The sequence below is a fragment of the Solenopsis invicta genome, chromosome 6 (assembly GCF_016802725.1).
Source record: "Solenopsis invicta isolate M01_SB chromosome 6, UNIL_Sinv_3.0, whole genome shotgun sequence".
Classification (NCBI taxonomy): Eukaryota; Metazoa; Arthropoda; class Insecta; order Hymenoptera; family Formicidae; genus Solenopsis; species Solenopsis invicta.
In genome coordinates, this window is record NC_052669.1 from 1,278,508 (window position 1) to 1,306,482 (window position 27,975).

The window sequence follows — 27,975 nt, forward strand, 5'->3', positions numbered from 1 at the left end:
CTATTGATTTGAAATAAACGCAAATATAAATTAGATTTTTTTGTAATAATTTTATCATGCTCGGGTAATTTTAAAAGTAATATTTTGTCTAAAAAGAAATAGAGTCTATTAGCAGCCCATGGCCAGCAAAGATAGCCAAAAAATAACGATTGGAAATAAGACCGAAAGGTAAACATTATTGACATAAAAAGCACGTGACAAAAATCAATTTTGTAACTAAGTTGTTTATAACAATTAGTTAGCTCCCGATAACAAAAGTTCTAACAACGACCGATATTTTTATACGTGGTAGCTTGTGGATGATCTAAAATCAATAACAAATACACTCACGCGGCACGCTAACAGAAACTCACTATCCAGTCACACATTAACGGTAATTGTTCAAGGGGCGACTTACAATATCGTAGAGATTCGTAGGCGTCGTCAGATTCCTTCCTGGATGTTGCGTCATCTCGCCAGCTCGTACGACAGTAACGAACCGCCTATTTCTTTTCCGGCCCGTTGAGCCCCTCTCCGATTTTCTGTGCATTCCGTATCTCAGGTGGGATGCGGCAGAATCATCGATCGTCGGTAGCACTAATTTGTTCGTCCATAGGTTCTACCAAGCAATTGGCGATGATTTTTCCAAGATAGTAATCGTTCGATAGTAATCTGTCGCTCCTTAGGCTTGTCAGATTGGCCAGGTCTCACGAACTTTTCCCTTTTGTTGTTCTCCTCAGGGATATTTGTAGGGTTTGTTTATCGTCCTGAAGTACGTTGGGCCCGCTCTTTTTGATGGTTTCTCCAAAAGTGTCTCTGCAAAACCAGACTTCAGCAAACAAATCAGAATTTTAAGAGTATTTGGTAGCAATAATACGGAAGCTCCAACATGACCTCGTGCAACTCTTTTGACAGTTGCGTTAATGGTGTTTTCTCGAGATGCTCTTATTTCACACTTGATTCCAAGACCAGCCGCTCGGATCTTACTCGTTCTATATTTTTTGCAATAATCTAATAAGAATTAACGCGAGAACAATATATTTAATACAATGAGTTTATATGCAAAAAAATCAAACTTAAAAACAAAATAACCGTTAAAAATTAAATCAAAGCAATATTAAAAAATTAATAAAAATAAAAATTAAAACTGAAAACCAATAAAAAATTACTTTTTAAAAAATTTACTCCCGACTGCTGTCAAAAGTATTTATATTAAATATTAATTTTATATATACTATAATTAACATATAACTTTATATAATTTTATATATAATTAACATGTACCACAAAATAAAAATTAGATTGAGATTAATAAAGATTACAAAAACTAAAATTAGACAAAATAGCAATATTAATAAAAACAAAACTAAAAATTTATTAACGACCCGTATTTTTAAGCGCGGACTGCTCGTCGGAATTATCAGAGCTCAAGGAAGTATCGTGGAAAAATTAGGCTAAGATTTGCGAGTTAGATATTACATTTTATTCTGAGATTAATACGAATGATAGACGATTACGCAGATTATATCTGATAAGTTTTAGAACGAAACATGTACACGGATTTAACAGTTTGCGATGTTACAAATACAATTTACGCAGATTGACAAGAAATGATTTGCGAAAAAGAATTATTACAATGATTTCTAGAATATGATAAGCACGATCTCACGGCCTTTATATTCAGCCCGGCACCAGAAACGTCTCGGTCAGTTTTTATGCAGGCAGAATCTTTAGTAGCATTTTCTGCAGGACAAAATCTGCGTGCAGTTAATTGCAATAGAATTGAGTCAAATGTGCAAAAGATTATTCCCAATACAGCCATGCTGGCAGATTGCTAGCAGACTGCTTCAATATTCGTGCACTGTACTTGTATATGAACTGTTTGCAGAAACTTGGTACAAATATTTTGAGCTATCTTGAAGCAGATTCTTCCCGCAACTGCAGTCTGTAAACTGTCTAGCAAAGTTCTTCAGCAGAGTAACATAAGATTTTTTCAACGGAAGTAGGGCGCAGATCTTGTGCAGATATTGCACAAATATGATCTGCAGATTTCTATAAGTTTCTTACAACAGAAATGGCGCGCAAATTTTGTGCAGATATTGCACGACCGGTAGCATGCGGACGATATAAAATTGGTAACAATTACAATTATGCGGTACGGTTAGGTAATCGAAACTTACTATTGGGTCATACACTAACACTAATTGTTCAAAGGGCGACTTACAATATCGCAGAGATCCGCAGATTCCGTCGGATTCCTTCCTGGATGTTGCGTCCTCTCGTTAGGCCGGCTCGCACGACAATAATGAACGGCCGATTTCTTTTCCGACCCGTTGAACCTCGCTCCGATGCATTCCGTATCTCAAGGAGAATGCAGTGGGATCATCGATCACTGGCAGCATTGATTTGTTCGTTCAATGGTTCCACTAAGCTGACTAAGCAATTGGCGGCTCTCAGATATCTTTTAGTACAAATTTAATTACTTTTATTGATTAATATCAGTGTATTCATTGAAAGAATGCGTTAAATCACTATTAACCTAGTTATAGCATTAAAATCAAACTATTCATACAGTCTTTCAAAGTAATATATTGATTCTGATTCAGAGAATAGGAGCGAAAATGGAAATTAATTCATAATATGTAAATACTAATATACATTTTAAAATATTCAAGCAAGTAATAAAAAAGCTAATCCATATCTGTTTTATGTTCAAGTATTTAAATTAAGCAACATAATAATAATCGTAATACATTAACAAAATTTCTCAAGGTGACCGCACGATGATTACAGCACCATAGCCTTTTTTTGTTTACCGAAGAAAAGTACAATCTTTGTAATCTCGCATCCAGGACTGACGATATAACACTCTTTTGACTAGCGCTAATTATTAGCTTTTTTTGCTGACCGGTCCGAGCTGCTATCAACTGACCAGGAGGGAAAGACGTCCTGGGATCCATGCGTTATGAGATACATCACCACAGTCTAGCTTATGTTACCCAGCGCAGTTACGTTTTAAAAACATATTTAAAATGTATACTTTGAATGTTTGGCATATTAAAAGTATCCAAATTAGATCTATGGATATCTTAGAGACATTTTAAAAACATCCAGTGTTACCATTCTAGATTTTTTAAAAATATCTATTTTAAAACGCAATAAACTAAAGTTGGATTAAATTAATACATTCAACAAATTCAAATAAGTTAAGTAATTAGTTTAATAATATGTAACATTATGTAACACGAATTGTAGACCACACAATCCAGATGACATAATTATTTATAATTTTAAATTTAAGCGCCTTATTTTTTTTCTCCATTTTGTCTTATTAACATGACGGTAATCACGTTAATAATTTTCTTATAAAAACAATTTAACAGAAGTAATTTATTAATATAGATAAGAGCATTAAAAAAAAACATGCAAACAAAAAGTTGGATTCGTGAACAAATACTTCATATACAGCGTTGACTACGCAAGATAGCCTTGAAAACAAATCAGTATAGTATATGTTGATTATTCTATGCGGAACTTGCTGCGCACTGTATTGTTTACATTGTTGACAGGAATAATTTCTATTTTTTGTAATTAAAAACAAGTTATGAAAAAATAATTGTTTTATTCATAATTCGTTTTTTATTGTCCAAAGTATTTCACAACTGTGAAACATCGTCAGAAAAATTGACTGATTTTAGCGATTTAAAAACAGAACTTATTTTATTTCATTACTATTATTATTATTATAAAACTCTTATTTTAACATTTATTGTACTGTACTAATTTGTCTTCAAGTCTCTCTCGCGTAGTCAACATTATAAGAAACGAATCTCGTTTTATTGTGAACAATCGAGTACACGGACGGGTACGCGTGCCATGCGTATAGATTCGTTTTTAAAGTATTTTTGGAAAATGGAAATGTCGGAACATAACTTAAACATATACCATTGAATTTGTAATAAAATAAGCATTAGGGGTGAGGCTGGTAACATGACGAAGTGGATGAAACGACGAATTGTTAAATGCCAAGTTAATTGCCAAGTTAATAACAAGTAATGAATCGAAGCTTAATTTATTAAAGATTTTAGATCGTAAAAAATAATCTATGGTAGTTTGATTTCAGTCTGTTCATAAGAATAGGTAATATAATAAGAAATGTGTTTTGGAAGCACCTATCCGTAACTTTTTAGTGTTTGTTTATAAAAAATAACATAATTATAATAAATATTTTTATTTTTTCTGTAAAATCACAATATTTTATATATAAAAACGTATACGATAATGTATTTATATTTTTCAATTTTTGTATTACAATATTTTATATTCTATAAACAAATAAATACGGCGACTGTGGGTAAGATGACGAAAGATATGCAAAGGCAAAGTAATAAATTTGTGCATTAGTTTTTTCGGACTTAACAGCATTCTGACTATATACATATAACGTAATTTTAATTACAATATGTATCATAATGTGTATCACAATTTTAATAATTTTTATTATTGCAAATTATATAAATATTTTTTGTTTTATTTACATTTTTCTCTAACTATGTTGTAATATCAAAATAGTATAAGATTATTATAATCTAACAAATCTTTTTTTATTTATAAGAGTACATTTTAAATTTTATTTGATTGTTTTTCATTTTACTCGATATTAAAAGTCATTTTACCCGTATTTAAGGGCAAAATGACGAAATCGACATATCCTAAAATAATTTAAATTTTAAAAAATTTTAGTTTATTTAACAACTTCTAATTTTTACTGATAATAAACAAAATATTAGTGAATTTAAAAAATAATAAATTGTTATTTTTACATTATTACAAAAATTAGCAAATCACCAAACCTTAAGGTTGTTATCTTACCCTATTCTTCCCTATTTTTATAAAAGTCAATAAAAATTAAAAAAAAAAAGTGAAAGTATAAAAAAAATTTTTTTTGTCACTGTTAAAATTAAAATTAAAATTTCAAATTAAAAGATTAAAAATATATGGATTAAAGACAGTAATTTAGAAAATAAATATTTAAATTATTTTGAATAATTAATCATATTTATTAAATTTATAGATTATGCGAAATTATTGCGGTATTTTTTCACAAGAATTTTTGTTTCTACATAGGTATTCCATTTTAAACATAATATAGCCACAAGAACAAAAACCGATATCCAACCTAAACTTATAAAGGAACCAATCAAAACTTGCCACTCAAATATGGAAGAACCTTTGTAAATGATTGCTCTCATAGATATGGAAGGCAAGGTAATTGGCAGAGCAGAGCAAAACCAGCGAAAAAATTTGGGTGTTCCCTCCAACGGCCAAAAAAATCCTATAATTTTGAATAAATCATGTATATGTAACAAAACTTGGTTAACGTAAAACAACTTTTTGCTAGATGTACTTAATGTTAATTTCCACTAACATTTGCCAAAACTTTTTAAGTTGCTATGAAATTATTAATGTAATATATTGCTACGTGATAAAAGAATTTAAATTCAGAAATAATAAATTTAATAATCGATACCATTTAGCAACACTAAATTGAGGTACAATAGTAATTTCTGTAAAACAGATAAAATGACGACTTACCACTAGTAAACAATAGGAACATAAAGCTTCCGATAGAACAGAAAGTCGCCATCACTTGATTTTTGCACAAAACGGAGATAACGAAACCTAAACATGCATTAAACAATTAATGTATTTTCTAGTAGTTCGTAAACTTATGTTGCGCGCTTTTTATGATGCACCGTAGGGTATCTACTCACCCAACATCAATCCGCAAAAACCGCTGAGAAATTGGAGAAAAAATACAGCAAACAATGATCCTTTACAATCTATACGAAATATAATGAATACGAGCATTACCACGATGTTATGGATAACAATGATGAAGCTCTGGACAAAAACGTGAGATAGTAGGATTTCTTCTGTTTTTACCCCTAATACATATATACATTCGCATTATTACAAAAGAAAATAGAGAATAAAGAGTAATTGTAAAACTAATTGCAGATTAGAATCTAAATTAGCTTGAACCACGCTGCGATCCCAGACACCTTTAAACCGATCAATGACTATCAAGTTTGTAGAGATTGTGATGGCCATAAGGAAAGCGATCCTGCAAAAATAAAAGTAGTTTAAGAAGAGCAATAGATTCCAATTATTACCTTGGTTTGATTTTTATTTACATTAACATGCCTGTTGATAATACGAAATCTCTATAACTAAGGTCAAGTGTACCATAAATAGGATCTTCAAACTAAAAAAGATTGGAATTTTGTTTTCTTATTTTGATCTACAAAATAGACATAGGTATATTAATTATAATAAAGTATACTCTGATGGGTGGATTAGCCAATTTTATCGAATATTTGCAGTGTCTCATAATATCCTCAAAGGTCTTTATAAAACGTTCATATAGCTTTTTCTGTGTCAACAATCCAATTTGCATTTCTGTAACAAAAAACATTTTAAATTAAAAAATGTAATTTAAATAGATTTTTTTCTATGAGTGTGCGCGCAGACACGCAAACTCGCACACGCACACACAAATTTATTATAGGACAATGGGATGTTCTACATATAGGTATAATTAACGTACCACTCATATCGAGGAAAACTTGAATTTGACTGGCATACAGGTCAGAATCCTTCGCGAAAAAACTCTCTTCCAATCGCTTTTGCAGACCTTGGGAAAAGTTTTGACTAAAATACATTATACCAGAGAGTTTTCCATTCTGTACATCACGTTTTGCTTCAGAAAAATTATCATAATATTCCTGAAAGCGAAGTATTAATAAGAATCTTTAACATTTGGTTATAATGTTACCGTCATTCTCTCTTAACTCTGGAGTTCTATTGTAGATGAATTTTCACTTGTTAAATGCTAATTTAAGTTTAGTACAATTTTTATTACAATTTTGTTGTTTTAAAATAATGTTTAATAAAATTTTGTTTACATTAAAATAGTGTTAGTTGTTTTAACTCTTACAACTTATATAATAATCAAAAAGTATAAAAGAATCTTTGTTCAATTTTGTGAATGATTATTTACCTAGAGTAATGAAAAAAAAAAAAAAAAAATATGAAGGCACACTGTAGTGTTAATTTCTTAAAAGCAAAATTTCTCAGTTTATTTAGGAACAAATCCGTGGCAAAAACTGAGAAAACAAAAACCTGTTTTAATTATATACGAGCCGACTACATTAATTTGTAAGTAACCTTTTTCTCGGTGAAATCGTCAAAATTGTACAGAAATCTGCAACTGAGATTGCTAAACCGACAGGTGCTTTCGTCATTCCAGACATTGCCAGTATTGCTGCCGAAATCGCAATTGCCAGCTTCTTCGTTGATAATTCCAAACGTGATGCCCTTCGGATCACCACCAATTGACATTAAGAATAAGATGAATTTAATTATCGGAAAGGAAACTGCGAAAATGAAGCCTCTGGAAGAATATATTATTTACAATAAATTAAATAGAAGATAGGCCGAGATGGTTATAGCAAGATAGTGCTGAAATAAAATTTTTTGGCTTTCGACGCCTCAGCCGAGAACCCCGCGTTGACGGTGGCAACTTTACGTCGCAGACAAAATTAGAACTAATAGGTGTGAAACGTGACAGATTGACGATGAGATGTTATCGTGCATGTCATTTTTTATTATGTGTTTTATTGTGAAAATATGACTTGTCTCGTATTTATCACATTTGTAAAAATAGCCCGCAAGTAAAGTTTCTTTGAATTTTATAGATAAAAGCACATTTTTCACTTCTTTCAATAACTGTCCGTGTGTTTTTCTGTCTGAATAGGCGTCACTTTACGCATTTTTTAGTACTATTTACTGACTGTTAGGCGAAAAAAGGATAGACTTTACCCACTTTTACAAGTGCTTTAAAGTTTTAAATTTTTTGAAGTTTTTCTTATATTTTGAGGTGGAAAGTACATTTCTAGCGAGGGGAAATTCACAGCCGGCATTACAAAATTTACCGGTGTACAAAATTTCGGCAGTGGACTGCCGAAAAAAGTAAGCAGTGACCTATAATATTGACGGCATTGTCGTCAGTGATTGGGGAGTGGTGAGCTCACTTCAGAGTCGATCATGGGGTTGAGCACAAAAATTTTTGAATACTTCGGGAAAACTTTAGAATTCTTGTGCAGGCATTGGCGTATGATAATGGGCACGCGGTAGTGTTCATAATTGCATGGCATTGCCTTAATTTTAATATAGGATTGACGGCATTGTAGGCATTGACTAACAATAAGCATTGTCGGCAGTGTACAAAAATGTCGGCAGTGTTTTACAGCAATGCCAAAAATCGGCATTGGTGTACAAAATTTTGGGTTGTGAATTCCCCCTCGATTTCTAGTAAAAAAATCATATCTTAAAAACCTCCTATATCAACTTACAGAAGAAAGAGAAAAAAATCCGTTATTCTTTATTCCCCCTCTCCCTTACATAAAGTGGAAAGAACGGCAAAATTCCAGATTGAAGCAATTAACATTTTATTTTGTGATAATGTCTCTCTTATATAGAAATTAATGACCGAAAAATACTTACGTATAATCACGCAAAAATTGGATGCCGTTTTTTGCTATTAGAGCTTTAAACCTTTTTAATCGTGAAACTTGACGTCCCGAAAACGCTTTGCACTCCGAGATTTCCTTAACAATTTGATTTATTTGTGTTATAAAATAATACATATTTACATAATATTCAAAAATAATACATATACTATTTCCGCATATACCTTTGTTTGCTTATATTTATCTTGATACAACACGTCGCTGTTGGTATCCTCCTGGGACATTTCATTCGAAGTAATCTCATCTTGTGCGTTGCACAGTTTCAAGAGAGCCTCCTCTAAGGACAAGCATTGAAATTGCTCCAGCAATTCATGCGGTGCTGATTCCGCCAGCAATTTACCACGTCTCAGGAAACCGATCTACGGATCATTGATTAGTTACACAATTTTAATTTACAACGACCGAATTTTTGTCACTAGTTCCAAAAAGTTTTTTGTCTTTTGGGATATTTTGTAGCAGTCTATTTATAAGGATATTTTCAGGATTAATTTAAACAAATTAATAAAACCGAGACTTGCTTTATTAGCATCTTTAGCTTCTTCGATATAATGCGTCGTCATCAGCACGGTGACACCTTCCTGCTGCGTCAGCTTTATTAAATAAGCCCAAATACTGCGAAGAGAAAGTATATCCAAACATTTTCTTATTACTATTTCTGCTTGTCGCGTCTACAAAAGTAACAAATTCTACTCACTCCTCCCTTAAAATTGGATCCAAGCCCACAGTGGGTTCATCCAGAATTAGAAGCTCAGGACTGTGGATTAACGCGCTAGCAAAGGAAACCCTTCTTTGTTCACCTCCACTCATGTTCTTTACCTGACGATCCAACGGGGGTAATTGAAGAAACTTCGAAAAGAAGGTCTGTTTTGCTTCTTAAAATAAAATAAAAAAATTGTTGAGAGTTGATACTTCATGAAATATTTTGCGAACGAATAATTTGAAACGCAAACTGGAATCGTTTGAAACCCGTTTCTTTAAAAGTATTTTGTTAAATTGAAACTTCTCAGCATACACGTCATGTGCAACGACTACCAGTACATTTTCCTTATCCATGTAATTTGTACTCTACCGATCGTGTGTGTGAAGCTGGCACATCATTTGGTGGAAAATCACTAAACATTGACAGTTCTGAGTTTATTTTCAATAGTTCTACAGTTCCTGATAGATAAAACAAATAGTTCTGGTCTTTAAAGCGAAAAAAACGCATAGGACAAAGTGAGGTGCCAGGTTCACGCAGCACCTCAGTTTGTCCTACGACATTTTCCAGACCGAATTCTTGTAGGATTTTAAAAGATCTATAGTTCTAGATGAGTTCTAGAAAGAGTTCCAGCGTTTAACATAGTTTTTTTATTCTTTTTCATTTTTTTTTTATAAAACATTTATGTTATAATATTATATAATAGAGTTCCGTGTACGAAAAAATATTTTTCCTACAGTTCTCAACATATTAAAGCGCGTGCCGAAGAGTTAGTATATAATTTTTACAAGCGTCAAATTCGACGATTAGAGGACTGATTTTTTGCACTATCGGACAGGAATTAATAATTATTATTTTATTAATAACTTTGAATCCTGTTGTATTATGATTATTTTCGTTTACCATGTTATTTTAATACCGAAAACATTCAAATTTAGTGGTCTGTACGTATTGTTCTCCAAGATCGCAATGCTGCGCTGGGTTTATAGTGATGTTTTTCTAAACAATTATTAATTTTTAATTTTTTTTTAGGGGTTTCTTTGAGCACTAAATTAGCACTAAATTCTAGTGTACTTGTTTTGTGTTTGTGATCACTGTATATATTTTTTTTATTATGGGGTGGTCCAGCTTGCCATTAAGCTGCACCCCCACCCTTTTTTTTTTTAATTACTGCTAAACGGTTTGAGCACCAAAATTCGGACTAGAGTACTAAATTAGTACTTAAAAAGCACTAAATTTTTGACCTAGTGCGAACTCGATTTTCGCTGGTGGGGGGTCCAGCTTAATAGAGGTGAACTCTTCGAAAAAGTCCAGCACCTCACCTATATGTGCGGAAAATCGACTTTTTCGAGAGTTATTAATTTTTTGTTAATTAACTAATATCGGAATCGCCCGGAACTCTTCGGCACGCGCTTCAATATGTTGAGAACTGTAGAAAAAATATTTTTTCGTACACAGAACTCTTCGAAAAAGTCCAGCACCTCACCTATATGTGCGGAAAATCAGCTTTTTCGAGAGTTATTAATTTTTTGTTAATTAACTAATATCGGAATCGCCCGGAACTCTTCGGCACGCTCTTTAATATGTTGAGAACTGTAGGAAAAGTATTTTTTCGTACACAGAACTCTTCGAAAAAGTCCAGCACCTCACCTATATGTGCGGAAAATCGACTTTTTCGAGAGTTATTAATTTTTTGTTAATTAACTAATATCGGAATCGCCCGGAACTCTTCGGCACGCGCTTTAATATGTTGAGAACTGTAGGAAAAATATTTTTTCGTACACAGAACTCTTCGAAAAAGTCCAGCACCTCACCTATATGTGCGGAAAATCGACTTTTTCGAGAGTTATTAATTTTTTGTTAATTAACTAATATCGGAATCGCCCGGAACTCTTCGGCACGCGCTTTAATATGTTGAGAACTGTAGGAAAAATATTTTTTCGTACACAGAACTCTTCGAAAAAGTCCAGCACCTCACCTATATGTGCGGAAAATCAGCTTTTTAAGAGTTATTAATTTTTTGTTAATTAACTAATATCGGAATCGCCCGGAACTCTTCGGCACGCGCTTTAATATGTTGAGAACTGTAGGAAAAATATTTTTTCGTACACAGAACTCTTCGAAAAAGTCCAGCACCTCACCTATATGTGCGGAAAATCAGCTTTTTTGAGAGTTATTAATTTTTTGTTAATTAACTAATATCGGAATCGCCCGGAACTCTTCGGCACGCGCTTTAATATGTTGAGAACTGTAGGAAAAATATTTTTTCGTACACAGAACTCTTCGAAAAAATCCAGCACCTCACCTATATGTGCGGAAAATCGACTTTTTCGAGAGTTATTAATTTTTTGTTAATTAACTAATATCGGAATCGCCCGGAACTCTTCGGCACGCGCTTCAATATGTTGAGAACTGTAGAAAAAATATTTTTTCGTACACAGAACTCTTCGAAAAAGTCCAGCACCTCACCTATATGTGCGGAAAATCAGCTTTTTCGAGAGTTATTAATTTTTTGTTAATTAACTAATATCGGAATCGCCCGGAACTCTTCGGCATGCGCTTTAATATGTTGAGAACTGTAGGAAAAATATTTTTTTGTACACGGAACTCTATTATATAATATTATAACATAAATGTTTTATAAAAAAAAAATGAAAAAAAATAAAAAAACTATGTTAAACGCTGGAACTCTTTCTAGAACTCATCTAGAACTATACATCTTTTAAAATCCTACAAGAATTCGGTCTGGAAAATGTCGTAGGACAAACTGAGGTGCTGCGTGAACCTGGCACCTCACTTTGTCCTATGCGTTTTTTTCGCTTTAAAGGCCAGAACTATTTGTTTTATCTATCAGGAACTGTAGAACTATTGAAAATAAACTCAGAACTGTCAATGTTTAGTGATGTTCCACCAAATGATGTGCCAGCTTCACACACACCTACCGATCTCCTCGTCACCAAGCCCGTTTATCCTGCCGAAGTAATAAAAGGTATCTTTCAAGAAGAACTCTTCTACCAAGGAGATATCTTGCGGCATATAACCCACTCGAGGCCCGGGGATGCCGGAGCCCTTTTTGCCCGGCGTTCCTCCTAAGACCCATACCATTCCACTGTTGCAATATCGAATCCCAACGATGCAGGACAACAGGGTGGTCTTACCGCATCCGCTGGCCCCCAATAGTCCGTATCTGGATAAAGAAAAGATTTTGCTTACGTACTTTATCTTATTTTGGAACTATATTTTAGAAGATGGAACAGTATTTCGAATACTGAAAAGGTTAAAATTGAGGAAGTAGCCATAAATGAAGAAAAAAAGGTAATCTTACTAATTATGAGAATAATAAAATTGAATAATAAGATTGAAATAAAAATGCAGATTATATTGCATCTTGGAAACATTGGAATACACCGAGCGATTATATTGCATTTGCACACATATTATAAATTATTCAGAAATATTCCAACTCGTCGAAGATAATAACAAGATAAAAATGCAATTTCATGACACGTGGCTCAATGATCAAGGCAAGATATTCTATGAGAATAGATACGTTGATTTTATTATTTATCTACGTGTTTTACGTAAAATACATAAATAGAATTTTATTAACATTCTATCTGCATAAGTTTTACGTAGAAACTTCCATATAGATTTTAATACATTTGATTCACGTAAAATTACTGTTGAAATTTGACGGAGAATAAAATAGGAAATAGCAATGTAGATTTCATGGAAATAAATTTACATCGACTTTTATCCTATACTACAATCCGCGTAGAATTATTGACTAAATTTAAAAGAAATAAAAATAGGAAACCTCAATATAAGATATACATAAGTAAATATATAATAAATTAATTTTTATTCTATGTAATCCACATTGGAATTTTTGTTATTTTGATGACATGCAAATAGACACATTAAGCTCATAAATCAGATTTTTTCATTTGCAAGATTATTTTGTTTAGCAATAAATATTCCTGTTTCTGAACAGCATATATTAACTATTTAAAGCTTATGTTTGTGTACTCTTTTATTTTGAAATACGAGATTTCTTTCTTGAGCACAGCACTGTTCAGAAACATAAATCTGAATTAACTTTTCTGTTATTTATTCAAATAAAAACAAAACTAGAAAAAAGTTATTATGTTACAATAATGAAATTAAATGTGAAAAAACTTTTATTAAAAAATAAGTATAAGTAGCGAAGTGTATTTATAATTCTTAGCATATGCTAGCAACATACGAAAAATAATATTCTATAAAGATGGTATAAAAATATTCTGAGCATATTTTTCGTATACATTCCGCATGGAAATGAATATTCGTATGATACCACGTTCCGTTAGGACAATGACTTCTCTCGGAAAGTCAGACTTGTTTGTTTACAACTTTACTATTTAAATTAATATAAAAACGATTAATCTTTTGTATTCATATATGTTGTGTGTGCGTACATGTGTGTGCACGTATACGTGTTGCGTACGCATGCGTGCGTGTGCCTGTGCATGTACAGGTGTATGTAAATTATGATATTTTATATATATATGTATATATATATATATAAATTTCTTACATGGAACCTTTGGAAATAGTCATATTCAGACCGTTGAGTACCAGTTGCTCTTTCCCATAACGTTTTATGGCATTCCTTATAATCACTGCCTCTTCCTGTACCATTTTGCGAAATAGTGATGAATGTTTGATTAGTGACCAAACTGTAATTAGAACAAGAACTTATAAGATAATGATTCACTAATATTCTGTCAATTTTTAATAGCAAAAAAATTTTTTTAATGTTTTATTTATAAATTATTGCAATTAACATATTAATTTCTAAAATGCACATTAGTCACTAATAGAGTCATATCCGCGAGTTTATAATTCTTTTCACTCGCGGCTATTTAACTGGTAATTAGGGCTGTTACTTTTGACTTACTTTGAAGAGTCAAAGCTTCAAAGTTAATTTCGATTTTTCGAAGTTTAAGGCGTTTTTGAAGCTTCGAAGTTAACTTTGAACGTTTGTGCAAATTAAAAGATTAGTACAATTACAATATATTATAGCATGTTTTAAAAACTTGCATTATAACATATATTCTTAAAAAAAATATATTTTATCTTATTTTCAATTGCACCGTAACATTGAAAGAAGATTCGGGAATGGTAAAAAAATATTTTTTAAGAAATAAAATAAACGCAAAAATATTTATTTATTGAAACTATATCTAATAAAAATACATGACTTTACTCTAATAAAAACTTATTTTAAAAAATGAAAACATTTGTCAAAATATTTTTAAAAACAAGACAGTTTCATTGTGACGAAATAATGTTACCCGCAGTTAAGAACTCGTGTTTACGGTAATGAATATAGTCGTCAATAGTAATATCTGAGTTTGCGGGGCACAAATATATCTTGCGAAACTTTGAAGCTTTGAAGTTAACTTTGAACTTCAAAGCTTCGAAATTTGAAGTACCTTTGAAGCTTCGAAGTTAACTTCGAATTTCGAAGATTTTAATATCGAAGTTTCGAATCTTTGAAGCTTCGAAGTTCAAATGTCGAAACCTTCGAAGCAAGTCACCAGCCCTACTGGTAACCTTATAAATATCTTTTTCTATTTGTTTAAATTCTCAAGTTTTTTTCCCTTTAAGATTGTGTCATTCTAATAATCTATGCATTTTATTTTTAGGGATTTTTATTTACGTTTTATACAGTTTTTATACAGTTGCATTTTTTTACAAATATATTACCTTCTATACTTTAAGTTACGACAATGAGACGCTAAGAAATAGTACAACCACGTTTTTCGATTTGATTTTGAGTAAAAAACTAATTAAGATAACTTCCTGGTTTCTTTTTTCTCTTAAACCTATAGTTCTTCTGCGCATGCATAAATACCAGAACTAAGTTTTTACGTCAAAAATTCGATTTTTTACAAACGAGTAAGTAATACATTCTTATAATAAAATTGATTTTTTTTAATGCTGCACCCTCGGCTGCACCTTTATTTATGCAATTGAATTTATTCTTTTTTTTCTGGAGTTAGAAATCTTTAAAATGACTTCGAGGGAGGAGGCAACTGCTGGAAGTGTGGAATTTAACCGCGGACGGTTGCAATACTACCTCACCTATTCATTAAAACTACCTCCATTCCTTATACAACCCTTTTAAATATAACAGATTTTTTTTTGAAAAATTTATAAAAATAATCTAATTTTATGACTGACAAAAATTCCTTTTTAATGTATAATTATAAAAGTGTTAATCATTTACAGAGATAGTTTGAATTTTATGTCAAAATATGGCATAATAAAATATAAAGTATTCTATAAATTACACATTTTTCGATTATCTTAATATTATACTTTTACATACATATACAACAAAGAAATCATATTATGTAAAAAATAATATAATTACATTTTAAATTAGATAAAATTAAAAATTAAATGGCAAAATTTAAATTATAGAAACATGTTTAATTCATGCTTATTATAATATGCAATAACGTTTTAATGATGTCTTTAATATCAATGAAACGTTATTCGAACTTAAATTTTACAACGCAATTTTTTCACTATCGCTAGTCGCAAAGTTACATGATTAGTTAATAGGAAACCGACGGTACTCTCGATAACTTTGTCGAAAGATTCCAAACAAAATTTTATCAGGATTATTGGACGCCAGGCGCTAATTATTGCATCATTTGGTAACCATATGAAATTTTGACAAACGCCCGGCTGCTTCTCGCTTAATATATGGCAGAAAAACGTTGTTTTTTGCCATAAAGATTAATAGGCCTATTCTATAATTCTTAACGACTATAACTGCGCTACTTTTTTATATTACCATATATTACCACATATTACCATATATCTCTGATATATTTACGCAATGACGTTATAACGATAACGAAATTATTGTTAAGAGTTTGTAGGCCTGCAATGCAATAAATCGTACGCGCTTAACAAATAATATTTATGATATATTATATAGATGATGTAGATATTTCAGATAGATGAAGTAAATATTTTTTTACAGGCACACACACACACACACACACACACACACACACACACACACACACACACACACCACACTTTACACAGATAATGCTACGCAGAGACGAAATGCGATACAGCGGAACATTGATCGACACTCAGGTAACTATACGTGATCAAGATTTCGATATCTCGCAATATCAATCACAACATATTCTCGCGTTTGCAACAATTTCGTGTCTCCTCGTCCACACGCACACGTCGACAATTTAATACTTAACCCATTAAAGCCCATAGCCAAATCAGCAAAATAAGCAAAAAATAACATTTGGAAATAGAATCGGAACATGAAAAAATATTACTGACGCAAAGTGCATTTTGCAAAAATTAATTTTGTAAGTTATTGTTATAAAGAAATTATTAAAAATTGACTGTAGAGAAAAACTAATTGCGCCAATCAATATGGGAAATATTACTAAAGAAACATACATGACTTTTTCTTAAATCAATCTTATTTTATACAAAATAATAATAAACTGTATAAATAATTAAAACCCGTTTGCGGCCAGATCAACAAAGATAGCCAAAAAATACCATTGGAAATAGGACCGTAAAAAAACATTAGTGACATGAAAATCATGTGGCAAAAATCAATTTTGCAACTAATTTGTTTAGGGTAGTCACCTATTATATGGGATATATTTTTTATATATGAGGTAGCCAGGTTTCTGCTACATTAATAACCATAGTTGATATCATCATAAACTTAGTACTCTTGAAATCTAATTAGTAGAAAATTTATTATTAGATCTCGCGTGCGTCGTTGAAAAAAAATTTTTTTGAAATTAAATGTCAAGATTTATTGAAATGAATCTTTAAACCTTGTTTATTATAAAAGAAACAAATATTTAGTAATAAATTCTACATGCAATGACAGAGTAAAGTTGTATTAATAGAAAAATACGGGATAAAATAATTTGCTTAATTATAAATATTAGATTCGGTAATTGTGAAGCCACAAAGCGTGGAACTCATAATATAAAACACTCAAAAATCCATACTTGTTGCTGCATGTTCTGACTTCAAGAACTTTCCAAAATGCTATAATAAAGTTTTTCATTCAGGACTTTTGAATTATAAAGCTTAAAAGTTATTACCCTCAGTATTAGCACTGAGATTTCAAAAGATTTCGAATAGAATAGATTTTAGAGAATAGATTTTAGAGAAAACAGTTACGTACAAAAGTTTTTGAGTATTAAAAGAATTACTTGATTGGTCAAGAAGATTTTGAATCTGGAGTTTAATTTGTACCTAGTAAGGTCCAAGTCGGTAAGACCTATCTCATATAAAAAGAACCTTTGTGTCTCATATTAGGTGCTCTTTTTCTTGAATTAACAAGATCGGCAACTTTGATAAAAAATTTGATGTACAACAAAGTATAATCATCCATTGTTAACTTTTGACAATAAAACTTAAATATATTTACTATAATTTGGATATAAAAATAGAAGTTAATGATATAAACTAAATAAATTATAAAGTTGCCTATTATGAGATACCTTTAAAGGTATCTCATAATAGGCAACTTTACCCTATAACAATTAGCTTCCGATAACGGAAGTTCTAACACCGACCGATATATATACATGCGGTAGCATGCGGATAACATAAAATTGGTAACAATTACGCGGTATGATAATCAAAACTCACTATCGGGTTACACACTAATAGTAATTGTCCAAAGAGTGACTTACAAAATCGCAGAGATCTGTAGACTTCGTCAGATTCCTTCCTGGATGTTGAGTCCTCTCGTTAAGCCGGCTCGCACAATAATAACGAGCCGCCGATTTTTTCCGATCCGTTGAATCTCGCTCCAATGCATTTTGTATTTCAACGCAGTGAGATCATCGATTATCGGCAGCACCGATCTGTTCATCCACCGGTTTCACCAAGCAATTGGTGGCTCTCCGGAGATCTTTTAGTACAAATTCAAAAAGGAATTACTTTTATTGATTGATATCACTAGTGATCTAGTTATAACACTAAAATCAAACTATTCAAGATAGTCCTTGAAAGTAATACATTGATTTTGATTCAAAAAATAGGAGGAAAAATGGAAATTAATTTGTAATATGTAAATACTAATGTACATTTTAAAATATTCAAGGAAGTAATAAAAAAGCTAATCCATATTTATGTTCATATATTTAAATTAAGCAACATGATAATAATCGCTAGGTAATACATTAACGAGATTTCTCAACATGATTACATGATGATTACATCACCATAGCCTTTGGTTTGTTTACCGAGGAAAAGAAAAATTTTTGTAAATCCGCATCCAGGACTGACGATACAACACTCTTTCGACTAGCGCTAATTATTAGCTTTCTTTTGCTGACCGGTCCGGGCTGCCATCATCTGAATAGGAGGGGAGACGCCCTGGGGCCCGTACGAAGGAGATACATCACCACAATCTAACTTACGTTACCCAGTACAGTAACGTTCTACAAACATATTTAAAATTTATACTTTGAACTTCTCGACATATTAAAAATATTATATTAAAGATCCATGGATATCTTAGAGACGTTTTAAAAACGTCCAGTGTTACCGTTCTAGATTTTTTAAAAATATCCATTTTAAAACGCAATAAACTAAAGTTGGATTAAATTAATACATTCAACAAATTCAAATAGGCTAAGTAACTAGTCTATAATAATATCATTATGTAACACGAATTTTAGACCACGCAATCCAGATAAAATAATTTTTATAGATTTCTTGTCGCTAAAAACGATTCCATAAATAAAATTACTCTATTACGTTATATTTTTAAGCTACGTATTTTAATTCAAAAGTGTGCAAAAGTGCCATTTTTGGCAACTTTAAGTCCAATTTATTGAAATGTGACGTGATATAGCAATTTTGTTTGCGGATTTGATTCCAATGGCAAAAAATTTATAAGGTTTGGTGCAGAATTTTAGAATCTGAAAGTCCAGACCCAATTTGAACGTGGTCGATGGAGTCTACCTAAGGATCGATTCAAACTCTCGAGACATTCGATTATCGTTCCAAGTATCGAAACTCGACACAAATTGACACGAGTGCGAGTGTGTTTTCCCTCTCTTCTTCTTTCCTACCTATGGAAGTTGGGTCGAGCCGAGGCGAGTTCACGAACGGTTGGTTGGGGTACGCGACGCGCGCCGTGATGCATCGTCACGGGAAGACGTCAAAATGAGAGCATCCTCGTGATAGCTCGCAGTGCGACGCGGTGCAAGTGTGCGGTGCAGTATTTTAGCTGCGACAGTAATACAATACTCCAGCGGTGCGGTCAGCGACGGTCCGATGTTGCGCGACAGACAGCCACGCTGACACAAAAACGCTACGGCGAGCCGAAACCAAGTCCACAGCGAACACAGTTCTGACAGCTTCTTCTTTCTCTCTTTCTCTCTCTCTCTCTCTCTCTCTCTCTCTCTCTCTTTCTCTCTCTCTCTTTTTCTCATTCATTCGTCTGGCAGTCCGAGGAAAACGAACGAAAGTACGTACTCGTAATCCTGATCTCCGTTCTATCGCGTATTCCTCCTGGGCGAGATGCGTTCGCTTCCGGAGTCGCGCGACCTACTCTTGCATTTATGCCCCCCACGATTCTTTTTATGACGAGGTACGAGGGCTTCGCCAGAGATATCGCGAGATCTGCATTCACGATTTACTCCAATTCACTCGCGGCCTGTCCGGTCGTGATTACGATATGTACGTAAAACATTCGTTTTGATTTTTCACACTTACGTTGTCCGTTTCTTGGAATTTTAGTGGAAAGGTGCCGACTCCACATTATCCTTGTGTTTGTTTGGATTTTGAATGTGAGCTGCATGTGTGCTTTAAGATTTACCTGCTTCGATGTAACTTTAACTCGGTTTAACTTACTTTCTATTTTTTTCTAATTCTCTGAAGTAGAAAATGAAGTTAAACTGAATTTAAACTACATTGACGCAAACAGGCTTAATATTAACAACGTATGTGCAAAGGTTTTAAATTACAAAATGTAATTGATATATGTGCCTAAAGATACACATGCATAGAGATAAAATACTGTCTGCATATGCTATTACAAAGAAAGGATAGCTCTTATCACTGATTTCTAAGAGCCTTTGAATGACTCATATGACGAAAGCCTTCGTACCTCTCATAAAAGTTGCAGCATATTTTATAAATGTATATTTCTTTGAATTAAAACCCCCTACCTAGAATCAAACACTGTCTTACATTATATTATTTTAATCTACACAAGCAATAAAGTAGCAACAATTAACAAATGTTATCTTATTTACTTAGGAATGTGTGTTTCACATGACGTCACATACACATCTTATCCATATAGGGAAACCACAACATTAGGGGACCTGCTGCAGGCACATTTGAGACCTGCGGTGGTTGGTGAATGGTGTTGCAGATAGATTCTGTGTGGGGCTGGGCGTCACCCCCGCTGCGCCTCCAGCTAGCCGGGGGGACCAGGGGTGCCTCGGGGAGAGCGGCTACAGGCGTCCCATCCTCGCAGAGGATGGGTGAAATAGTCGTGGAACGCGCTCCTTCCCCAGCACGCCTCAGTCATACGTCTGAGAAGCATCCCCGTGCAACACTTACCGAGCTCAATGTCCTTCGTCGTCATCGGGAATTGTGCGACGTTGTTCTCAATGTTGGCTCCAGAAAGATATTCGCGCACCGCGTCATCCTTTCAGCATGTAGCCCATATTTTAGGTACAATGGAGCAAGTACAATATTTTTTGGTATTTAAAGGGATTCTAAACTGACGAAATTATCGATATTACAAGATACAAAATTCTTTGAATTGACTACAGAATTGACAATTTTTTTTTTAAAGGCAAGGCTGGTGTTTACGTGTAAAATATAAATAATCTGCATTACATGATTGTATACATCTTGTAAACTATGTTTTACATGTTGATTATGTAAACAATATTGTATAGATCATAAAAGATTCAGATTTCATCGATAATATAGCCTTGTCAAAATTAATAGGCACTTATATTTGTTTTTTTGTTTATCGAGAATTTTGTTATTTATATTATTTTATATTGATTACTGGTATTATACGTAAGTCTAAAGAGTTCTTGAAACAACAGATAATTTACGTTTTAAATCCTTCCAGTTTAAAAGAATATAAAGTGCCTAATATTTTTAGCCAAGAATGTAGTGAAAATTATATTTTGTTTTTTTTTATCTATAATATTCATTAAAGAAACTGTTTCTAAAATTGTAATTCCTGTTTCTAATATTTAATATTCTTTTATTGTGCGCAGGATCTAAGTTGAAATAACTTGCGATTTATTCTTGTGTATATGTTATAATGCATTTATATATATATATATATATATATATATATATATATGTTTTTTTTTAATTCTGCCAATTTGGAGAATTTTTTACCGTATAATATCGATAGTTCCGTCACTATAGGATCTCTTTAAACATATGCAGCAAATTGCATAATATAATGCAAATTCTTCTTCTATCTTTTCAGGGCAATGTTTACTGGGGAGCTGGCGGAATCTAGACAAACTGAAGTAACAATACGCGACATAGACGAAATGGCTATGGAACTACTTATAGACTTCTGTTACACTTCTCATATTATCGTCGAAGAAGCGAATGTTCAAACTCTCCTTCCAGCAGCGTGCCTTCTTCAATTAGCAGAAATTCAAGATATATGTTGCGAATTTCTCAAACGCCAATTAGATCCATCAAATTGCTTGGGTATCCGGGCGTTCGCGGATACCCACTCTTGCCGCGAACTTTTACGTATTGCCGATAAGTTTACACAACATAATTTTCAAGAGGTATGCCTCTTGTTCAAGGAACAAAAAATTCACCTTCCTTGATTTGAAGATATTTACTGGTTTTATTTTATGCACTTTGTAGGTAATGGAAAGCGAAGAATTTTTATTACTACCCGTGGGGCAATTGGTAGACATTATTTCATCGGATGAATTAAATGTGCGTACGGAGGAGCAAGTTTTTAGCGCTGTGATGAATTGGGTGAAATACAACGTCACGGAGCGACGACAACATCTTGCGCAAGTCTTGCAGCACGTGCGACTGCCATTACTCAGTCCAAAATTTTTAGTTGGTACCGTTGGATCGGATTTGTTAGTTCGTTCTGACGATGCTTGCAGAGATCTCGTGGATGAAGCAAAGAATTACCTACTTTTGCCGCAAGAGAGACCATTGATGCAGGGACCTAGAACAAGACCCAGAAAACCTACGAGACGAGGAGAGGTGCTGTTCGCTGTTGGTGGATGGTGTTCGGGTGACGCCATTGCCAGCGTCGAGAGATTTGATCCTAATACTGCCGATTGGAAAATGGTCGCGCCGATGAGTAAACGGAGATGTGGAGTGGGCGTAGCGGTATTAAATGACTTATTATACGCTGTCGGCGGACATGACGGACAAAGCTACTTAAATAGCATCGAGCGATACGATCCACAAACGAATCAGTGGTCTTGCGACGTTGCTCCTACCACATCTTGCAGGACCAGCGTAGGTGTCGCTGTGCTGGATGGCTTTCTGTATGCAGTCGGTGGTCAGGACGGAGTACAATGCCTTAATCATGTGGAAAGGCAAGTATCTATGTTGATTTAGGGGTACTGGAAAGTTTAATGCCAACAAATATCCAGTATATAAAATTATGCACTTATAGCTAACGATATGTGTAAATTTCGCAGATACGATCCTAAAGAAAATAAATGGTCTAAAGTGTCGCCAATGACTACTAGAAGATTGGGAGTAGCGGTTGCAGTACTCGGAGGTTATTTATATGCCATCGGCGGGTCTGATGGACAGTCACCCCTTAACACGGTAGAAAGATACGATCCAAGACAGAATAAATGGTCTCAAGTGTCCCCGATGTCTACGAGACGTAAGCATCTAGGCTGTGCTGTATTTAATAATCTAATTTATGCTGTGGGAGGACGAGACGATTGCATGGAGCTCTCCAGCGCGGAACGTTATAATCCTCATACGAATTCCTGGAGTCCTATAGTAGCTATGACATCTAGAAGAAGTGGTGTAAGTTTGCATTCTTTTTTATTAAAATTATTGATAATAATTTAAAACATACAAGTATAAATGAAAAAAAATTTGATGTGTCTACGCGCCAATAAATCAATATTTGAATTAATTCAAATATAATTGAAGGGTTTTTTATTAAAAAAAAGTCCAAAATCTGGAAATAATTTTAATTTAAGTAATTGAATTTTTAGAAAAGAAATTTTATCTTTAACTCGTTTATTGTGTAAATATGCTAATTTATCTCCGGATATATGACAGAAATAAAAACAAAGTTGTAGACTTTGATTAATATTTTGAGGATCTATTTAAAAGAAAAAAAAAAATTAAAAACTTCTAGACTTGTTTACGTGATTCTTGCTAAAATTTTATATTTATTATTTATTTATCCTATATTTTACGTTTATTTTTTTTAATAATAATAATAGAGATAAAAATAGAAATGTTATTTAAATTATAAAGCAATAATTTCCCATTTTACTTACAAAATTTTACGAACTATTATTAACAAGAACAACTTTTTATGTTTCTCTTTCTATACATGTGGTAATTTTTTTTCCAGACATTTTTAACAAATGTAAGGTTAAAGCTTTGATTAATATTTTAAGGACCCGTTAACAAAATGTTGTAAATCTTTGAATTTTTTGGTGTTTTTGTGAATTTTTAAAATTTTATATTTATTATCGATTTGTTGCAAATGAAATGGCCGTTTATAAATATAAAGTTGAAACATGTACTATTTACATGTAGTATTTTTCAAATTTAAAACTTACATAACTAATCCAAATAATCCTTATCTACGCTTCTGTCAAGGTGATCCAAGTGCATCAATGTCCTTTCAAAAAAAATCTGGAGAGCGTGCATCGATAAACTTTTTAAATGCATTTTTCACACTTTTTTCTTTATTGAAATTTTTGCCCATTAAAAACGCATCCAGATGCTTGGAAAGATGATAATCTATTGGTGAGATGGAGTCTGGAAAATAGGGAGGATAAGGGAGAACTTCAATGTTGAACTCGGCAATTTTTGTAACGGTTTGTTTTGCAATGTATAGTTTCATTTATCCAACTTTTTCACTTTTCTCAACTTGTCTAAATATCAGACGACGGTCAAATGATCAACCTCAAGTTTTTCGACAATCTCTCGGACTGTTAACTTTGGATCTGCTTCAACCATCTCCTTCAAACGTCATCAATGACGGAAGATACGTGTCCACGAGGCAAATTGTCAAGGTTTGTTCCCCAGAACAAAATTTTTCAAACCAACGCCTCGTCGTTCTTTCACTTACAGTATCTTCGCCAAATGCAGCATTAATGGTACGCGTTGCCTATGCTACAGTATGATCAAGTTTGAATTTGTACAAGTAAATTATACGAATTTCTTTATTTTCCATCACGGCGTTAAATGCCAACTTCTATGACTAACAATACAATATATAAATTAGGTTATGTGCACTAAATCACGTGTGGACCATGTACTTTTCACACAGTATACATATACAGTCCTCTGTATGAAAGAAAAGTGATTTAAAGAGATGGGAAATTCAAAATACTGAAAACGGCCATTTTATTTGCACCAACCTAATAATATATTTTCCACTTTTATTTTTGATTTTTGCCACGATGTGACGCTACTAATAAAGAATAATTTCGCGCCACAATTCAGGTTTTTTAAAAAATGGACTTGTTTCGTTTCTTTTGAGATTTTAACTATGGCCGCCTCAATAAGAGTATTCCATGTCTATTTTCATAATACAAGTTCGGACGTGTTCGCCCGTTACTCATATTTTTGTACCCGTCGATTGCATCACACTCGGCAACGTAGCTCATCATATCCTATATCCTGTATTCCCATTTAAGCCTTTTTGTTTCCCATAACTATTGAAAGCAAGACAAGAAATACCTTGGTTATTATGGTCAAATCGTCCCCGCCACGTTGTTACACGGGGGACGGGTACCAATAACGTTGAGAAGAAGAATCTATTTTCATACTACTCTTTCAAATATGAGTGTGTAGTACGAACATAGGTGTGGAATATCCTTACTAAGGCGGCCATAATTAAAATCCCATTATATATAAAAAAATAAAAAAACCCTTCAGTTCTATAATAATAAAAATTCTCAAAATTGTAATAATTGCGGCCGTAAATTTCAGGTGGGTCTAGCGGTAGTAAACGGTCAATTGTATGCGGTAGGCGGATTCGATGGAACCGCGTATCTAAAAACAATCGAAGTATACGATCCGGAGCAAAATCAATGGAAGCTATGTGGTTGTATGAATTACAGGAGACTTGGCGGAGGTGTGGGAGTGATGCGAGCTCCACAAACCGAGAATTACATTTGGTAGCTCAGGCCCCCCTCTTCAGCCCAGATGGCTGAAACTCCTTTAACTCCTCTTACACCGGTAACGCCAGTTACACCTATAACACCTCCCGCTCCTGTATCGGTTCCTGTTATAGCTAGTACTAGAAAACGCTACCGCCGATCGATGAGCATTATATAATATAAGTAATGTATGCATTTTGTAAAAAGACTTTGCCTTTCTCTGAATTTCTACGAGAACATTCTGCGCATCGATCTTCGGTATTTAATTTATTATCAACTTGAAAATCTCTTCGCTCGATTCAACGCACACATCATTTACGATAAAAAAAGGTGCAGATATTCTATCGATTTACTGCCATCGTTTTGTATTTTTATTACATCACATTATTTTATAAGATTCTTCATCAATATGTTATTTGTATTTTATTACAGAGTGCAATACACGAATTTCAACTATTTTAAATTTAAGTATCTATATAAAGCATTCTTGGGGAAATGTTTCGCAACAATTGTATATACAATGTTTCAAACAACATTTTATTACATGAAAATGATTTATTATATTTTATTATATGAAAACAAAAGAAAGGCAAAATCTCTTCCCTAACATTTGCCAGAATCATGTTTTGAAAAGACATTGACAGCTTCCACATTTTTCGGTAAATGATCGAAATAAAAGCTTAAGTTTTCAGTAGAGTTTCAATTTAATTGCAAAGGGTCATTTTTGTACCCACGACATTCAAAAATGTAATATAAGACGCAATTATTTCTCTCTCTCTCTCTCTCTCTCTCTCTCTCTCTATCTCTCTCTCTCTCTCTATCTCTGTAAGAATAGTCTGCTTTAAGTATGTAGATATCTACTTTTGTTTATAAGACTGAATTTCAACCAGAGAATATTGAGATATTGAATCGTGATAAGTACAGTTTACATTCTCTTATAAAGAAATATCAAGTTACATCACAGTTTCTAAACAAAAATCTGCGAATAATTTGTTATATCCAATTTATTTGATGCATTTATTATGTTCTCGACGATTTATGACGAATGCCAAGATGCACGCCCGAGAAAAAGCAATATGTATAATACTTGAGATTATAAATTATTTTAATGTGACATTCGAAATCATTTCTTCGCGTTGCTGCAAGAAAACGCCATTTAACTAACATCATCTGTTAGATACGTTTAAATCTCTACAGAGGAGTAACCTTATCGTACAAAATGGTGATAGGGATCATTGACCAATAATCTCATAATGTAACATTCGTTATGATTATGAATAAGAATCGGCAAAATTGACTAAGGGCGACCAATATTATACCAATAATAATTGTTTATGATTTATTTTGATGAAAATCAAATGGTACATTACTGAGATGATGTATAAAAGGCAAAAGCGCTTAAATCCATTCTGCAATAGCCATAATATAAGACCGTAAAGTTGTAAGATATAGTTGTAAGAGCTTGTAAGCCAATGAATAACTTTCATTTCTTACGTTACCACCTTATGGTCTTGTAATTATGGCTATTGTAGAATGTGCTTTACAAACTGTCGCTGTTACATATATGAGATTGTTGAAGGCAGCACAATGCATGTCTAGCGTAAGGACATATTGATGATGTAATGTAATTCTTTCTAAGCAGCCAATTGCAAAGATGATTATTCCGATTTTCTCGAGTCCTATGATGGCTCATTAACGCATTTCTCAATTAACTGTTGGACTATATTCTGGATAGTCTTCACATTTAAGTTGTAAGCTCGTGATACTATAGAGGTGAAATTATTGTTCAGTTAACCAAATTAAATGTTACAATGGTACAAATTATCGTAATTCGTGAACAAAGTTCAAATAAGTGTTCAATATCTAATCTTGTTTAATTAATTCTGAAGAAGATGCAGCTATATGTCCCAGGAAAATGTAATATTATTATTTCCATATTTTATATGCATAGTATTAGCAAATTAATTTTAACTTGTGTCAAAAGTACATAAGAAATCAAATCTGTATTGTATCGAATTTTAATGGCACGTTTCCCATAAACAGGAAGCATTAAGAGTGATTACGTTGTCGATTAGCGCGCATAGTAATCCTGAGTCAAGCACGAAGCGTTAATGCAAATATATTGTTTTCATGTTACTAAACGAGATCAAAAACTTGTTCTGTAAAACTGTTCAGTACAAAGGAAGAGTAATAGGATTTCTTTCCTGTTCTTTATCAATAAATTAAAGAAAGTGCGCATTAGAAATTTGCGCGAACCATTATGCATAGCTTTATTGTTTCCTACATCTGCTAA

At 32.9% G+C, this 27,975-nt stretch overlaps 2 protein-coding genes across 7 annotated transcripts; one reads left to right on the forward strand and one right to left on the reverse strand.

The window, feature by feature from the left end:
* Positions 1-5,015: 5,015 nt before the first annotated feature.
* Positions 5,016-20,223, reverse strand: LOC105205281 (ABC transporter G family member 23). Of its 4 annotated transcripts, none has more exons than XM_039450958.1 (16): positions 19,416-19,553; positions 18,582-18,779; positions 18,027-18,247; positions 13,847-13,988; positions 12,213-12,457; positions 9,268-9,445; positions 9,092-9,185; positions 8,738-8,932; positions 8,548-8,651; positions 7,210-7,435; positions 6,590-6,767; positions 6,326-6,441; positions 6,187-6,247; positions 5,754-6,106; positions 5,575-5,661; positions 5,016-5,314 (listed from the first exon to the last, which is right to left on the reverse strand). In XM_039450958.1, exons 4-14 carry the CDS (start codon positions 13,948-13,950, stop codon positions 6,066-6,068), a joined length of 1,542 nt encoding a protein of 513 aa, XP_039306892.1. In that variant the 5' UTR covers positions 13,951-13,988; positions 18,027-18,247; positions 18,582-18,779; positions 19,416-19,553; the 3' UTR covers positions 5,016-5,314; positions 5,575-5,661; positions 5,754-6,065. The 4 variants fall into 4 exon arrangements, with proteins under 4 accessions (XP_039306892.1, XP_039306890.1, XP_039306891.1 ...); XM_039450956.1 differs by having other exon boundaries at positions 6,177-6,247; XM_039450957.1 differs by lacking the exons at positions 18,582-18,779; positions 19,416-19,553 and adding an exon at positions 19,822-20,223 and having other exon boundaries at positions 6,177-6,247.
* LOC105205224 (kelch-like protein diablo) lies at positions 19,455-27,943 on the forward strand. Of its 3 annotated transcripts, none has more exons than XM_011174523.3 (6): positions 19,455-19,813; positions 20,608-21,030; positions 21,815-22,130; positions 22,213-22,910; positions 23,016-23,358; positions 25,513-27,943. In XM_011174523.3, exons 2-6 carry the CDS (start codon positions 20,714-20,716, stop codon positions 25,702-25,704), a joined length of 1,866 nt encoding a protein of 621 aa, XP_011172825.1. In that variant the 5' UTR covers positions 19,455-19,813; positions 20,608-20,713; the 3' UTR covers positions 25,705-27,943. The 3 variants fall into 3 exon arrangements, with proteins under 3 accessions (XP_011172825.1, XP_011172826.1, XP_025986399.1); XM_011174524.3 differs by having other exon boundaries at positions 20,654-21,030; XM_026130614.2 differs by having other exon boundaries at positions 19,456-19,813; positions 20,726-21,030.
* Positions 27,944-27,975: the final 32 nt, after the last annotated feature.